We start from the raw sequence: 17,298 nt of genomic DNA on the forward strand, positions 1-17,298 counted from the left end.
GTATAACAATTTATGATTTGTGCAGTGTGACTCTTGAAAACGTCACATGTGTGTAATTTTTTTTTTCATGTCATGTTACAGGAGAGTCTACGGGTCTCTATGTTAACTTGTCACTGATTCCAGTGATGAGTGGTCTTGCACTCTGCTCTGCTAATGAGCTCAGCTTTGATGCTCGGGGTTTCATAGCAGCTATGGCCACCAACCTCACTGAGTGGTAAGTGACAATATATCTTGCAAATATCTTGTTTAGTTACCATTTGTTAGAGAGATGAAGTGAACATCTTTTCTGTTTTACTATTATGTTCTCCCTCGAGGTTGGACTGTGTCATTCTTCTATTTACAGTTGTGGGCAAAACATGTGGCCCATATAAGAACGGTGATTTAGGTTAGTAAAGAAATGTCTAACAACTGCATCTTCCACAGCATCAACCTCCTTTCCCCTCTTGCATGCTTCTAGCGGCATGGTTGACAAGTTACTTACCGCAGTGTCTGTTTCGTAGGCTATGGGAAGGCATTCGACCAGTTATCATGGCATAAACAGCTGATAAAATCAATCTAGAATCTGTGTGATGGTCAGAAAGCAGTGATCTCACTCAAACAAGGTCCTTCACTACCTCTTCCCATCAAGAAAGGAGTAAGGCAAGGATGCCCTTTATCACCAGTATTTTTGAGAGCTGATAAGGAATGAAGAATTGGAAGGACAAATATGGATGTAAAATTAACTGGAACATGGCTCAGAGTAATAAATCCAGCAAAAAAAAACAAAAAAAAACAACATCTTCATCTTCCAGATGAAAATCTGTGGTTAATAACTGTGGAAGTAGCTTGTCCAGTTTCTCTTTCTGTATATGACTTATTTTCTTTTGTACTGGTAAAAATTATGGTAGGAACTGTTGCTTCACTGCCCCACAGATTGCAGTCGATGACAGAGATTTATGAAGGACGGGAACACAAGATGGCACTTGCGATGGCTTTTCAGGATATGATTGTTTAGTACCATGGACTCACTCAGAACTACATGCACTGGTAGAATTCTGAGATTTTTTAAACTACTGAATCTACAGTTATTACTGTTGTTGTTCTTCTTGTTTTTGAATGCCTTTTTTAACACATTTCTTATAATTAGGAACCATTTCCCTGTAACTTTTTGTTCACATAAATCATATTGGACAAATTTAGTTGCATGTTCTCTGACCGTGAGAATGACCACAGACAACTCATTTTCTGTCTTTTGCTTATTGTCCACAACACAGCAAGACACAAGATATAATGTGGAAAGACCCTGCGGAACTGTTTCGAGGATTATACTGCTGTACGTATTACCGCCAGTAAGCCTGATACAAAACACTTCAAATAACTGAAGAATAACCATCCAACAAGTAACAGAGTAGGAATGTTAGTACTGCCAGCCACTAAGCTATTACAAAATGATCACTCATGCCTGTGCTGGAGTGCATGCTTAAAGAGAACTGCAGTACTTCCTTATAGAACCTAATATCCGTTAGCCAATCAGAAACATCCTTCCCTTCCCTTGGTTTTGCTGAGACAGTTACTGTTGTATTAGGATCTCTGGTGAAACATAATATTTTTGGAACAGGTTACAAACCTGGACAAATGGTTAGAAAGGAAGCTGGGATTGAGACATCATTGTTAGATTGGGTCAGCATATCCAGATTGAGGTGGTTTGGGCATGTAATGATGATGGAGCCAACAAAGAGAGCTTATGTTAACGTGGAGAGACATGTGACAGGACAACAGATGGTGAGAAGGCCAAGAACCCACCAGATGGACATCATAAAGATGGACATTGCAGATCGGGGAAGGATCCTGGAGAACTCCTGGTGGACACAGCAACCACCTGCTGCTAAGTGGTTTGAATGCTGATTGACACTTGCAGAACAGCCTGTCTCTGTGACTGGTAGTGTTTTAATTTGAAGGCCCTGTGGCAAAATTTTAGCACCTTAGTGTCTCTAAACCCGTAAAAGTAGATAGTGGAATGTAAAACCAAGAACCTGTAAAAAATTATTGTTATTTCATAGATGGACTTCTTGAAGTTCACTTCAGATGCCTGATCTTGGTCCTTTTCAATGCAGATTGTTGGCTCCAATATGTATATCCTTTACACCAGTTAGGTAAAAATATATTAGCCCTTCTAAATGATCCATCGGGGGACTCACTGTGAACTTTTCCGGGAGTCTCCCATCCTAACAATTTTAAAGGTGGAATCAACGTACTTCTCACTCTATAGTATCTTTAATTAACCAACCGTTAGTATCTTGAATTTACCAACAGTTTGTGTTTGGGGCATGATCCCACCTCATGTCTTGCCGCAATACCGGTTGTGCTGAAACTTTGGCCTAATAATGTTTGAACCACTGATATGTTGCTTGATATCTTTAGATCATTTATCACCGAGTTCGATAGCTGCAGTCGCTTAAGTGCGGCCAGTATCCAGTACTAGTGACTAATCTCATGTTTTAATCCGTATTGAAATCTGTTGATATACAATAATAAAGTTTTATTATGAATCCACCTGTTCAATACAATATAATGTTGTTACATTTAAAATAACTTCATTAGTTAAAAAGTTATATATGGGACATGTTTCGCTCCCTTATAGAGCATCATCAGCCAAATCTGAATCTCAAATAATTGTTATTTACGTAAATAAAGACTTAAGAACTATTAGAACATTTTTGACAAACTTAAAACTTATTCTATTAGAAAATCATAAAATATAAAATCTTTGTATACATGGCTTAATTACATGTGCTTAATAGGAAGATACATTAAAATTATGGAAGAGAGAGTACTAAAATATAAAATAAATAATATATATATCATGTCCAAAATCCTAGAAAGACGTGAAGATCAATCTTAGGAGCTAAAATTTGAGGATTTTCTTAGCAATGAGATCTGGTAAAAAAGATATTTATCCCTTGTGGATAAGAGTCATATGACTCTTTTATGACTCTTATCCACAAGGGATAAATATCTTTTTTACCAGATCTCATTGCTAAGAAAATCCTCAAATTTTAGCTCCTAAGATTGATCTTCACGTCTTTCTAGGATTTTGGACATGATATATATATTATTTTATATTTTAGTACTCTCTCTTCCATAATTTTAATGTATCTTCCTATTAAGCACATGTAATTAAGCCATGTATACAAAGATTTTATATTTTATGATTTTCTAATAGAATAAGTTTTAAGTTTGTCAAAAATGTTCTAATAGTTCTTAAGTCTTTATTTACGTAAATAACAATTATTTGAGATTCAGATTTGGCTGATGATGCTCTATAAGGGAGCGAAACATGTCCCATATATAACTTTTTAACTAATGAAGTTATTTTAAATGTAACAACATTATATTGTATTGAACAGGTGGATTCATAATAAAACTTTATTATTGTATATCAGTATCCAGTATTCGGGAGATAGTAGGTTCGAACCCCACTGTCGGTAGCCCTGAAGATGGTTTTCCGTGGTTTCCCCATTTTCACACCAGGCAAATGCTGGGGCTATACCTTAATTAAGGCCACGGCCGCTTCCTTTCCAGTCCTAGCCCTTTCCTGTCCCATCGTCGCCATAAGACATATCTGTGTCGGTGCGATGTAAAGCCAATAGCAAAAAAAAAATCATTTATCCATTCAAAGCAAGTGAGCCCTTTTCTGCTGCTAACTAATGAATTTGTTTTAGGGGCATCTGTATAAGAATTGCTTCCTTTCCTTCAGCAATGTTGTTTAGTTTATATGTAATGTTGCCAGAAAGTAATAATAGCTGGAGCAGTGACATTTCATAGTAAATACAGGATAGTTATCATCAGAAACCAGTAATTTCTTTTCTATAGGTTCTTTCCAACACACAGTTCATGAACATGTTCACCTATAATAATATTAAATAAATAGAGAGGTGGATGATCCGCCTAGTCAATACTATGTGTTAATTTTTTAAATATTTACCTTTCACCTTAACATTGTGTCTAGTATATGTTTTGAGAATATGCACATTTTCTTCTTCAGCTAATTAAATTAAAAATTCCTGTATACAATAAGACCTAGTGAAAATGGGGGCCCCCATGAACTGGTATGGAGGAATTCCTTTGTGGAACTGGAGTAACACACTAAATAAATAAGTAAACAGTAAGTTCCTTAATTAATTACCGAAATACTTTTCTCCTTTTTGCCAAAAATAGAAATTCCTCTTCATCTTCAATGGATGAAGTTTATAAAAAGTCATACTCACTTCCCATCATATAACCTTAATAAACAAGTTTATCTACTAAAATGTAATCATTCAGAAGAAACAAGCAATCATCAGTGTGGTGTAAACAAGAAGCGAGTGAAGAATGGTATCCAGTGTTAAAAGTGTTTAATTTGGTGCCATTTTCAGTGTATATGTAGTGCTGGTTATGCTGAAAATGAAGATACGTGGATCTGTTTGAGCTGTGGCGAGTGCAATTCGAATAGCGATAACAAACCTAGGCGTTCAACGGTAAGTGAATCGCTGGCGTCTCATTCCTTGGAGGATGGAGGTAATGATAATGTACTTGTAATTCTATCTTTATTGCAGCAGCATTTACAAGCGTTAAAAGCAGAGAATGGGATCTTAAAGGAGAAGGTACGTTTACTCTGTGAAGTCAAGCACATGGTGCCAAGTTGTTTCAGATTCTAGGAGGAAAAGTGTACAGTTAGACAAAACTTTTTAATTGATACCAAAAATAGATTTTCAGCTCTGAGGGAAGTAAGTGATACGCAAGGACTTATCTGTAGGGAAAACAGCCATATTGATAGCACTGACTCCGTTATGAGACGCGGCGAAGTTAGGCCTAAAATCCCACACAGTGACTGGCGAAAGTGTCGAACGTTCTTATATTTGGTGATAGCCAGGTGAGAGGAATTGTGAAGGAAATGAACAATGAAGATATTGCAGCATCGGCCGTCATCTGTCCTGGGGTCCCAGTCGAGAAGGTACTGGAAAGCACAGAGCAGGAAGCAAGAAATCTCGGAAGTCGTGATGCAATAGTGATAATTGGCAGGACGAACGACGTAGTTCACAACGACACCAAGAATGTCAGTTCTCAGCTTAAATGTACACTAGATAAGCTGACTCGCACTAACACATTTATGGTGAACGTGCCCCACAGGCATGATTTGAGTAGAGACTCGTGTGTGACCATTGAAGTGGACAGAGTTAATGCAGATATGGTTAAAATTTCTGAATATTTTCATAATACTCGGGTAATTGAATGCAGCAGTTTTGAGACACACTGTTACACAAAACATGGACTTCATCTAAACAATTCAGGTAAACAAATGATTGTAAATATTGTTCTTGAGCCAGCTGTACTTCAAGCTGGCTCAGTCAACTAGAAAATGAAACCCAGGGAAGTAAGGAATTTCAATTTACCCAGTTGCAACAGTCAAGTTTTAGGGAGAAAGGGGGTCTGAGATTGCTCTTGGTAAACTGTCAAAGTGTAGTAAATAAGCAATTAAAATTTGGTACATTGGTGGAATCTTATGAGATTGATGTGGTGATAGGAGTGGAATCATGGTCGAGAGAATGGGTGGGTAATAGAGAAGTATTTCCAGAAGGGTATACAGTCTGTTGTAGAGACCGAGGATGTAAAATGGGATGGAGGCGTTTATTCTGTTGAAGGAAATTTATTGCTCACATGAATGGTTTTCCGATGAAAGGGATGAAATATTAGGGATAGAATTAGTTTGTGATAATATGGAGGAGGGCATTATAGGAACATACAGTCTTGTAAGAGAGGAAAGAGACGTGGAAATATTTGAGAAAATAATTATACTCATAAAAACAATAATAATTATATGGTAATAATTATTTGCCTGAAGTTGAATGGAATAGAGCTGCAAGTGAAGCCCATGAACAGAAACTGGCAAAGAAGTTAATTTGGGGGGGTGGTACAAGCACCAACTTGTCTCAATAACTTACTAGATGTATTCTTTGTTAAACCATGAGAAATTGTTGATAAAACTGATGTAATTGAAGGAATAGTTGACCATAAGGCTGTAATAATGGACGTAGGACTGGTACCAAAAAGGCTTAATAAGAGGATTACACAAGACAAGAAATTGTACTGAAAAACTAAAGTTGATGAATTCAGGACTTACCTTAAATCACAATTCAGTTGTTGTGTAAGTGAAGGGAGTATTGTGGATACACTTTGGGCAAACTTTAAAGGAATCATTTGGGAAGCACAGAAGAGCTTTGTACCTGTTAAGAAGGGTAAAATGACCTCAGACCGTGTTTATTATACAAAGGAAATAAGAAAATTAAAAAAGGAAAATGTAGAATACTAAACAGGAAATTCAAAGAGGGTAGGGAGAATAGAGAAACTAGAAAACAACTAATGATGGAACTTAATAGAGTGAAAAAGGAAGCAAAAGAGAATGACATGAATGGCATATTTCATGAGGGTAATGACCACAAACGGAAATGGAAAAAGATATTAATATATTAGGAATCAAAAGGGAAAAGGAATCCAAATTCCCACGATGGTGGGAGAAGGGGGTGAACACTTTTTAACAGATATTGAGAAAGCAAATCTATTTAGTAGAGAATTCATAGATTCAGTAGAAGATTGTCAGGAGTTGGAAACCAAAACATAAGATAGAGAGGGAGAGACACATAGGGAAACGAGAAGCTTCTCATTCACAAATGAGAATATTTTCTGAGAAATCCAACTGCTTCAGCAAGGAAAAGCAGCAGGAAGTGATCAAATTACTGGCGAGGTATTAACGGCAATAGAGTGGTACATGGTGCCTTATTTAAAATTTGTCTTTGACTATATCATAAATAATAGTGTAACACCAAAGGAATCTATACTGTTACCAATTAATAAAGGAAATGGTGATAAAAGGAAACCTGAGACTACAGACCAGTCAGCCTGATCAGTATAGTTTGTAAAAAACTGGGGAGTTTAATAGCAAAGTACATCAGAAGGGTATGTGGAGATAAGAATTGGTTCATGAGGAGCCTGTATAGATTTAGAAAGAAATTTTCTTATGAGGCACAACTGGTGGGATTTCTGCAGGACTTACCATATCAGTTGGATTCAGAAGGCCAGTTGGATTGCATAGCCATAGACCTTTCCGAAGCATTTGATAGAGTGGAACATGGAATATTATTAAAGAAACTGGAGGGAATAGGGTTGGACATAAGGGCTATACGTTGTATAAGAACATTTCTAAATTCAAGAGTTCAGAAAGTCAAAGTAGGAAACCATGTGTCACAGGAAGAGAAAGTTTGTAAGGGAATTGCACAGGGTAGTATAATCGGGCCATTACATTTCTTAATATACGCAAACAATTTAGGGAACAATGTAACATCAAAAATAAGACTGTACACAGAACTCATAGTTGTTTATAGGGAAATGAATAACATTGAGGATTGTTCAGAATTTTAAGGGACTTTGACGGTATTCAACAATGGGTTGAAGAGAATAATGTGAAGGTTAATGGAGGCAAATCGACTGTTACAACATTTACAAACAGGAGCTTAAAAACGGAATTACGGTATACTTTGGATGAGGTAATTGTCCCAAGAGATGGCAAATGCAAATACTTAGGAGTAAGATTTGAAAATAATTTGCACTGGAATGGTCATGTTGATGACATTGTTGGGAAAACATACAGATCGTTACACACCTTAATGAGGCTACTTAAAGGATGCAACAAAGAAGTAAAAGAGAAAAGTTACTTAAGTATGGTTCGTCCATTATTGGAATATGCAAACAGTGTTTGGAATCTTCACCAGGAATACCTAATAAAAGAAATAGATGGTGTGCAGAGGAAAGCAGCAAGATTTGTAACAGGGGATTTCAGGAGAAAAAGTAGTATATCAGAAATATTAGAGAAACTTGTGGCAAACTTTAAGTAAGATAAGGGAGAAAACTAGACTTATAGGATTATATAGAGCCTATACAGGAGAGGAAGCATGGGGAAAAATCCGTGTGAGGCTTCAGTTGGAAAATATTAAATTAGAAGGGATTTTAGCAGGAGCGATTGGGGTAAATTTTCATTTATTGGGAAGTGCATGAAGGAGTTTGCCAGGGGGAGTGTTTGATCCTTTTCCAAAATGTGTACAGATATTCAAGAAAAGAATAAACAGCAACAAAGAAATGAAATGTTAGAGAGCATTTGACCTGTGCAGGTTCTTGTAAATAAAGAATTTTTGTAAATTGTGAATAAATTAATTCCATCCCCTGGTCTATGGGGATTGGACAGCCAACTTTGAGAGCCCTGGGACTGCTATGGTAGCTGTGAAGGCCCTTCAGGAACTCTGAAAAGTGGTGGCAAAAGAGGCTCTAGTTAAGACGCAACAGGTCATTATGTTTGTTAGGTACCAAAATGGTAATTAAAAAAAATTAAACATACAACATAAATTTTAATCTTATAGCATTTGTGTAGTATTATTTGAAGTAATTTCACATAATGTATATGAGTGGATTTTGTTTGTAAGTACAGAAGATATTATGAGTAGAATTTTGTAAATAAATTGATTAAGGATGAGCCGTTTGTTTAATAGAAAAATTGTTATTGTAAATTGTATAATACTGTATTTTAGGAAAATGTCTTCTTCTTTGGTTAATTTAAAATTTAGTGCTTGATAATAATGTATTTTTGTGTACTATTTGCCACCGAGGTAGAAACCTAATTTGCAAATAAAGTGAATTTGATTTGATCAGGAGGCAGGTTGTTTTTGACCGAGCTCAATAGCTGCAGTCGCTTAAGTGCGGCCAGTCTCCACTAATCGGGAGATAGTGGGTTCGAACCCCACTGTCAGCAGCTCTGAAGATGTTTTTCCGTGGTTTCCCATTTTCACACCTTAATTAAGGCAGTCGCCACTTCCTTCCCATTCCTAGGCCTTTCCTATCCCATCGTCACCATAAGACCTATCTGTGTCGGTGCGACTTAAAACAAATAGCAAAAAGATTGTTTTTGCGCACATGTCACTGTAATGGAGGACTCACTACAAACTTTAGACCATGGTCTACTTCCTATCATCTGTGATCTATGCCAAGAGTGTATTTGGAATGCCAGACTGTAGTACATGAACGAATAAATGAATACAATTTTGACTGTGTTGGAAAGAATTTTTTTGTGTTTTGCATGTTCAAAGAGATCCTGTGCTGTTACAAGATCTGTGTTGGAAAGAACCTTATATATTCCTCTTACCAGCGTAGTGAATTTATAGCTCAAGCATTCACTACATCGTTCGGCTAACATTCAGAATTACATGTTACAAACTTCATATTTGGTCCGTATTGAAAATGTACATCAATTTAAGATTATTAAAATTTTATTAGTCAACCTATTCAATACAAATGATATTTGCAAAGTTAGGACTTACGTCCTATTAAACTAAGGTCTAAAGGGACATGTTTCGCCCTTTAAAACGACAATCAGGATCCTGATTTTTACCTTTAGCATGAATGTAAAAAGGCTGATGATGCCCTTTTAAAGGGCGAAAACAGTCCCTTTAGACCTTAGTTTAATAGGATGTAAGTCCTAACTTTGCAAATATCATTTGTATTGAATAGGTTGACTAATAAAATTTTAATAATCTTAAATTGATAACATTCAGAATACAGTTAACTGTGTAGATGTTATGCAACTAAGTACCAAAAGCAATTATAGTAAAATAAAGTGATTTGAAGTGATTTGTAAGATTGTGACTTGTAGGCTTTGCATACATAATTCTATCCATTCTCCAGGTGCCTTTGCATTAACAAGTTACTTTCTTGCCAACAGATGATTTGATGTTTACTTCACACTGCAGCAGTATCTTTACACTCTTTTTCCACCATATACTTTCTGCAATTTGCTTGCTTATCAGATACTCCACAGGTCATTGTGCTGTATGTCTGGCAGTAATGGTTGATTCTTTGCCTTATGATGCAGTGGAGCAACCCATTTATGTATAAAGTTCAGATGTTCCTAATGAAGAGGAATTTTTATGTCAAACTAGCTGATGTACCCGTGCTTCGCTACAGAATTCTACATTGTAGACAGAATTCTAGGTTAGGTAGTGTACACGTTATGAGCAGGATTGTATTAAATTGCATAACTCTTAACGTTACCCTAGAAACGTGACGGGGAAGTCACCAAACGTCTTCTCACATGAAGACTGGGTTAGGGAATTTTCATTGTAGTTGTAGGCCCACTTGCCTACCATCAGTCACAATCATGTTGGGGAGTTTTCACTATAATGGCAGACACTCACACTCTACCTGTCTTTTTACATCCTCAGAAAGACTGACGGGGAAGTCACCAAACGTCTTCTCACATGAAGACTGGTTTAGGGAATTTTCATTGTAGTTGTAGGCCCACTTGCCTACCATCAGTCACAATCATGTTGGGGAGTTTTCACTATAATGGCAGACACTCACACTCTACCTGTCTTTTTACATCCTCAGAAAGACTTTGTTAGTGGTTTTCCCAACTGGAATGAACATAGATCATTACAATGACGTCAATAGGAATGGCACGATTAAAAGCAATGCTTTCATATGAAATACTCTATCAAATTAAAAGCCTCACTTTCAATGAACAGTACTACGCTACCAATCTGATAGACCGAAGTTACAGAGCTGGAATGACCAAGCCGCAGACAGCCGTGATCCGTAAACTCTCTTCGTCCTTTTTTTTGGCGGGTGTGCACACACGTTTGTGTGTGTGTGTGTGTGTGTGTGTGTGTGTGTGTGTGTGTGTGTGTGTGTGTGTGTGTGTGTGTGTGTGTGTGTGTGTGTCGAATAGTGAAGAGTCCCAGAGCAAAAACTATTCCATTCTATTAATGTTTCTTAGGAATTCCCGATGAGTCGGAAGATCTCAATTCACTACACTGGCGGCGGAAAAATCTATCTGACTTGAAGGCAAATTTTTCCTCCAAGCTAGAGGAGAAACCCCCTCTTCACGGCTAACTTGGCTAATACTAAATGTGCCTCTGCCTGAAGTGTCCGCACTGCTCATTCAAAACAGCCCGTCAGAGTAGAAATTGAATAGCTGGAATACTATGATGAACCAGTGTGTTACGTACCAGCAGTATCAGAAAATGTATGAACTAGAGGAATGGCATGCTAAAGAAGGAAGTTTTCTAACCCCAGCTATTTCCCCCCAATATTCAGTCAGTCTGTTAAACTCAGTACGCAGCAGTAATCCCATCTATTGGAGTTGAGTGGCAGCATAAGAGAGAAAGAACATCACAACAAACAATGGTCAATGTAACGTTATTGTTGATCAATGTTATGCGCTTTCGATACTGTAGGCCTTCACATTTAGTTTTCTTCGGACTCTGAAATACCACTCTTATCATATTCGGTATGGTAAAACTGAATAAATCATAAATGATCGGAAATTGTATTCTCTATAACTTTGTTATGTAGTGCTTTTTGATAGGACCAGTAACATAGGTACATAATTTTTAGGCGCTTTCCCCTAAACTACAATTTACCCAGGGTGAATAAAATTGTTTATACCTTAGACTGTAGTTTCTTATTCCCCGACTTTATATACCGATTTTCATTAAAATCTGTTAATCAATTTTCTTGTGGCTCGGCGTTGATATGGACTTAGCAACAAAAAATACAAATTCATGAATACCTTTATCATAGCTGGTACGGTAATCATGTATAAGACATAGATGATCGGAAATTTAATTCTATATAACTTAGTTATGTAGTATTTATTGATAGGACCACTAATAATATAAATATTTGAGAATTAAAATTTAGGCCTTCCCCTAAACTACCATTACACTCAGCATGAATAATTTATAGTCTAGATTGTAGAGGCTCATCCCCCGACTTTACATACCAATTTTCATTAAATTATCTTCAGCCGTTTTCTCGTGATGTGTGTACATACATACAGACATAAATTTTGGAAAAGTAAAAAGTGCATTTCCTTGTTACTGTGGACATGACCGATACAGAAATACCATTCTTTTCAAATTGAGCAATGTACAGACAAAACTCTTATTATATATATATATATATATATATATATATATATATGTAGATTGAATGTTATATTTCAGGCTGTGATTATTGGAGTTTCCATCATAAACAAGTGAAAATAGAAATGTATTATTTTTTTTTCCTTTTTTTGTTGCAGCTTGCAAAATGTTTATTCGAAAATGCTCATCAGTGGAGATAAATTCAAATATACGTAAGTATGACAGTCTCGGTTGAATAACTTTAAATTTAAAGGGAAAAGTTTTAAAGAGTTCTTTTTGTATAGTTTTGTATGCAGATCCATAGATTCCTTGGCTTGTAATCAACATATAAAATTGTTTACTGCAAACTTACCAGGGAAAGTGTTAAATACAAACTGGATATGAAAGTACGGTATATTTTTAGGATAACTCCTTGTAGGATTTGATTACACCTAAATGATCGGAATGTTTAGTGTTCCTGGAACTCCACTGTCATAGCGTTTGCAGCCAGGTTCTTTTATATGGATGTCAAACTTTCAAGATGATCATACTTGAAATGTTCTATGACCCTCATAACCATATGAAAACATTTTCACTGGAGAGAAAATGGAAATTTAGCTCCTGAAAATATACCATCTTTGTTCTTTTCTTCCCATTGTTCTCTTGTTCTGGGAATCAGAGTTAACCCATTGGCACCTGTATAATAATTTCACCTGCAGAGGTAGAAATCTCTAATTTTTTTAAAGAGTTATGAAGTAACTTTGTTTATTGAGTATCTAACAAAAATTCACAGTTTTTGAAAGCTGTATTCATCACTAGATCAATGCCTAAATGTTCGTTCACTTTTTTCCAGTTTTCAGTAATGAATCATGCCCAAGTTGGTAAAGAGTAGGGATGGGACAAACGGTTACTTTTCAGTATCGTGTTCCTGTGCATTTGTTACAGTGTAGTATTAGGTTGGAGTATTAGGATATAAAAGTAATACAAGTTGCAGGTCAACTTTTGGGAGGAACATCCACTGTACCTGTTGCCTCTTGCAGCCCCTGACTGCATCTTAGTAAGTACTTATAAATAGCAGTGCTATATCTTCATCTCACTTTCTTCTCTCCCACTCTGCCTTTCGTCAGCTCGTTACTCACATTCTTGACTATTCCTAGAAAATGTTTGCAGTGACCCATATACACTGACTGAGCAAGTGTCATGGGATAGCGGAGCACTGATCCGCAGGTGTGTTGTCTGCGCACAACATGCCCCCTGTACCAGCGGCAGTTGTATAGGAGACCTTGTGAGCAGTGGCTGTGCATGTGACAGGTATAACATGGAACGTCATCGTGAGCTGATGCCATTCAAATGGGGTATGATGGTCGGTACCTGAAGTATGGGAAGTGCGATTTCGGAAGTGGTGCGGGAATTCGGCTTCACGATCAACCATGTGTAGGGTGTATCGTGAATGGTTGAATGCGGGTGTCACCGTCCACAACAGGCGAACGACTGGCCGTCCAGCCACCCTCGATGACCGTGACCGGTTACATCTGAGACGGATTGTCAATAGTGACAGACGGGCAACCATGCAACAAATCACAGCTCATTTCAACACAGGCCATGCTAGACACGTCTCCCAGTGTACAATCCGTAGGAACATGGGGTCCTATGGGGTATGGGAGCTGGCGCTGCACACGGTTGCCACTGTTAACCCAACGTCATCGGGCACGACGACTCGCATTTGTCGGCAGTCACCAGGGGTGGACGCTGGAACAATGGCGTAACGTGATATGGTTGGACGAATCACAATTTCAACTGCACCATGCCGATGGGAGGCACCGTGTATGGTGCAGACAACATGAAGCGATGGATTCCGCCTGCCTTGAAGGTGTGGTCCAGGGCGCTGGTGTCTCTGTTATGGTCTGGGGTGCATTTTCCTGGTATGGAATAGGCCCCCTAGTTGTTCTGGAAGAGACTTTGAATGGTACGCAGAATGTTGAGCTGCTCAGAGACCATCTCCACCCATTTTTGGCCTTCCAGCACCCAGACGGTTCTGCGGTGTTTCAAGATGATAACGTTCCGCCACATCGCTCCCATGTCGCCCGGGAATGGTTGAAGGAACATGAAATGGAGGTCCAACGACTGCCATGGCCACCCAGAAGCCTCGATATGAACCCTATCGAGCATATCTGCGATGTCCTGGAACGCAGGCTCCGTGCCATGGATCCTACACCCACGAACAGACCAGCATTGGCGGCCACTCTGCAAACGATTGGGTGTCAGCTGCGTCCAGAGGACTACCAAGGACTTGTCGACTCACTTCCACGGCGTCTCACTACAGTTCGCAGGGCCAGAGGAGGCCCCACACGCTATTAGGTGACTATCCCATGACATTTGCTAAGTCAGTTTACACTCCAAAAACTAATATTTAGAAACCTTCATGTGTAAAAATCGCAGTGATTGCTATGTATTTCTGTGTATTCTTAGATGTCCAAGGACCTGTATTGAAACGGCCACTTGGGCCTGACATTATAAAATATGTTGAAGAATGAGTGTCATATACACTTCAGATGCTGCCGGAATAAGAGATGAGGAAACAGTCCTTCTATCAGGCAAGACATAGCAGAGTTTAATCCAGAACGTTTTTCTTTTACATCGCACTGACACAGACTGATCTTATGGTGACGATAGGATAGGATAGGACAGGACTAAGATGGAAGCCATCATGCCCTCAACTAAGGAACAGTTCCAGCATTTGCTTGGTGTCTACATGGGAAACCACCAAAAACCATCTTTAGGGCTGCCGACAGTGGGGTTAGAACCCACCATCTCCCAAATACAAGCTAACAGCTACGTCACGCAAGCTGTGTAGCGAACTCGCTCTAGAAATCTAGTATAAAAGTACTTTGAAGTACAAAATCAGGCCCATGAAAGATAACAATTACTGCTAAGAACTCAATTTAAGTGTCAATATCTTCCTCAGAAGAATATAACTTGGAGAATAAATGCCACAAAGCACCAACCTTCAACAACATTCAGTTCACTGTCCTGTGATTTTTTTTGCAAGCTGCTTTACGTCGCACTGACACGGATAGGTTTTATGATGACGATGGGATAGGAAAGGGGAAAAAACACTTTCTGGGCTGCCAACAGTGGGGTTCAAACCCACTATCTCCTGGATGCAAGCTTACAGCTGTGCGCCCCTAACTGCACGGTGTGTATTGCTTTTTGACTTCTGCATCCTGAATCAGGATCTGATGTTAATTTTACCCCATCACATCACATTATTATGTTTATTTCATCACATGCACTAATGCACTTCGTATGTTGTTAGGAAGAGTGTTGCTTTAATTTAGATTTCCGTATTCATTTATTCATTTATTTTGATATTTTATTGATTCGACGTCCTCCAGTCATCTCGTAGTCCTGTATTATCATGCTCAGAGTGTAGAGCCGGCAACTATGTATCACATAGCTGTCAACACGCGGTCTTGGTTGAGTGGCTTCATTCTCTCGTTGTGCTTCGTCTGCGACAGTCGGAGTTGTGTTTCGCTTGCTAGTGAAAAGAGATTTTTGTCTTCATAAGCATTCTATATGTGAGTGACGTACTGTGTTAATATTTTTATTGAACTTACATCTATCAACACGCCATGACTTGGCTGCAAGAACAAACCAGATGCATTCTGCTGTGTATGTGGAAGTTTCGTGCCGATAAGACAGCGGCGCAATATAACCGAGTTTGTGAGAAAGACCTACTATGCCTACTTTGAAACTGCTTGAAACTTGGAGACCAAGACAAGCCGTTGGCAACACATTAGGCTTGTAGAACCTGTATAGAGCAGTTACGCCAATGGGTGAATGGTAAGCAAACTGCATTGCCATTCGGTATTCCAATGGTGTGGCAAGAACTCCCAGATGACAGTACTCACTGGTACTACTGTTCTATGAATGTGAAGGGATTCAACAGCAGCAACAAAGGTAACATTGTATATCCAAGCAATGTTCGATCTGCAATTTTACCCGTTCCTCATGGCCCTGATACACTGGTACCACAACATCCAGAACATTAACGGGATTGTCCATCTTCTGAATCTGACGCAGAAATGGCGGGCACTAACTCTGGCTGTGATTTCTCCCCTGAATGTGTTGAAAAAGAACCGAGACTGTTCGAGCAAAGTGCTTTAAATGACTTTGTTCAAAATCTTGGCCTTACAAAGGAATCTGCTGAGTTACTCGGGTCTAGACTTTGTGAAAGGAACATGTTGGCACCAGGGATGACATACTATTGGTACAGACATCGTGAACGAGAATTTATACCCTTCTCTCCTGAAGAGGAAGCTTTGGTTTACTGCAGCAACATTCCGGAGGTTATCTTAAAACTAGAAGCACCACGGTATGACCCTATTGACTGGAGACTTTTCATCGATGCCTCCAAGCGTAGTTTGAAGTTTGTCCTTCTTCACAGTGAAAACAAACTTGCATCCATTCCCGTTGCTCATTCATTATTATGTGGGAAACATGGAAATCTCGAAATGCTGTTGTGTAAACTGAAGTACCAGGAACACAAGTGTGTGGTGTTTTCAAAGTGATAGGTATTCTGTTAGGTTTACAAGGAGCTTAGACAAAGCAACTCTGCTTTCTGTGCGCGTGGGACAGTTGAGCAAGGTTACATCACTGGACTCGAAAAGAATGGCCACGTAGACAATGGATTGTAGGGTCGAAAAACAAGAAACTCGCGTTCACAAGAGCAAAATACTGTTACCTCCGCTTCATATCAAACTAGGGCTTTTGAAGCAATTCGTTGAGGCCCTAAACAATGAAGCTGAATGCTTTCAGTACCTGTGTCATCGATTCCCAGGCATTAGTAATTCCAAAATCAAGGAGGGTATTTTCACAGGTCCAGATATTGGAAAACTTCTTTCTGATGCTTCTTTTGAAGACGTTATGTGCACTGCAGAGCGATCGGCATGGACAGCATTCCGGAATCTTGACAAAAGCTTTCTTGGAAACACAAAGGATTCAGACTACAAACAAATGTTGGATGGATTGCTTGTTTCTTTCCAAGATTTAGGCTGCAAAATGAGCTTGAAAGTGCACGTTATATTCACATCAAGACTATTTCTATGAGTACCTAGGAATGCTGAGCGAAGAGCAAGGAGAAAGATTCCATCAGGATCTACAGGAAATGGAATAAAAACATGCTGGCAGATTACTGCTGGTTACTAAAGGAGAAGGTCCAACTACTCCTCACACACAAAAAGCAAGGCAAAGACGTTTCTTATACTAAGGTAGGACCTTATAAAATTGAAATCGTAGACTTACCATTCTCAGTACATTTTGAGGCTTAATTCGC

At 38.6% G+C, this 17,298-nt stretch overlaps 1 protein-coding gene across 2 annotated transcripts in view; it reads left to right on the forward strand.

The window, feature by feature from the left end:
- The window catches only part of LOC136876521 (solute carrier family 35 member E2A), a 155,626-nt gene that overhangs the window by 37,862 nt on the left and 100,466 nt on the right, over window positions 1–17,298 (forward strand). For both annotated transcript variants that reach the window (XM_067150538.2, XM_067150539.2), the window contains exons 5-6: window positions 82–214; window positions 12,143–12,196. In XM_067150538.2, the coding sequence (XP_067006639.1) occupies window positions 82–214; window positions 12,143–12,196 (187 nt within the window). The remainder of the gene's footprint in view (window positions 1–81; window positions 215–12,142; window positions 12,197–17,298) is intronic.

Source organism: Anabrus simplex, chromosome 6 (genome assembly GCF_040414725.1).
Source record: "Anabrus simplex isolate iqAnaSimp1 chromosome 6, ASM4041472v1, whole genome shotgun sequence".
NCBI classification, from domain to species: Eukaryota; Metazoa; Arthropoda; class Insecta; order Orthoptera; family Tettigoniidae; genus Anabrus; species Anabrus simplex.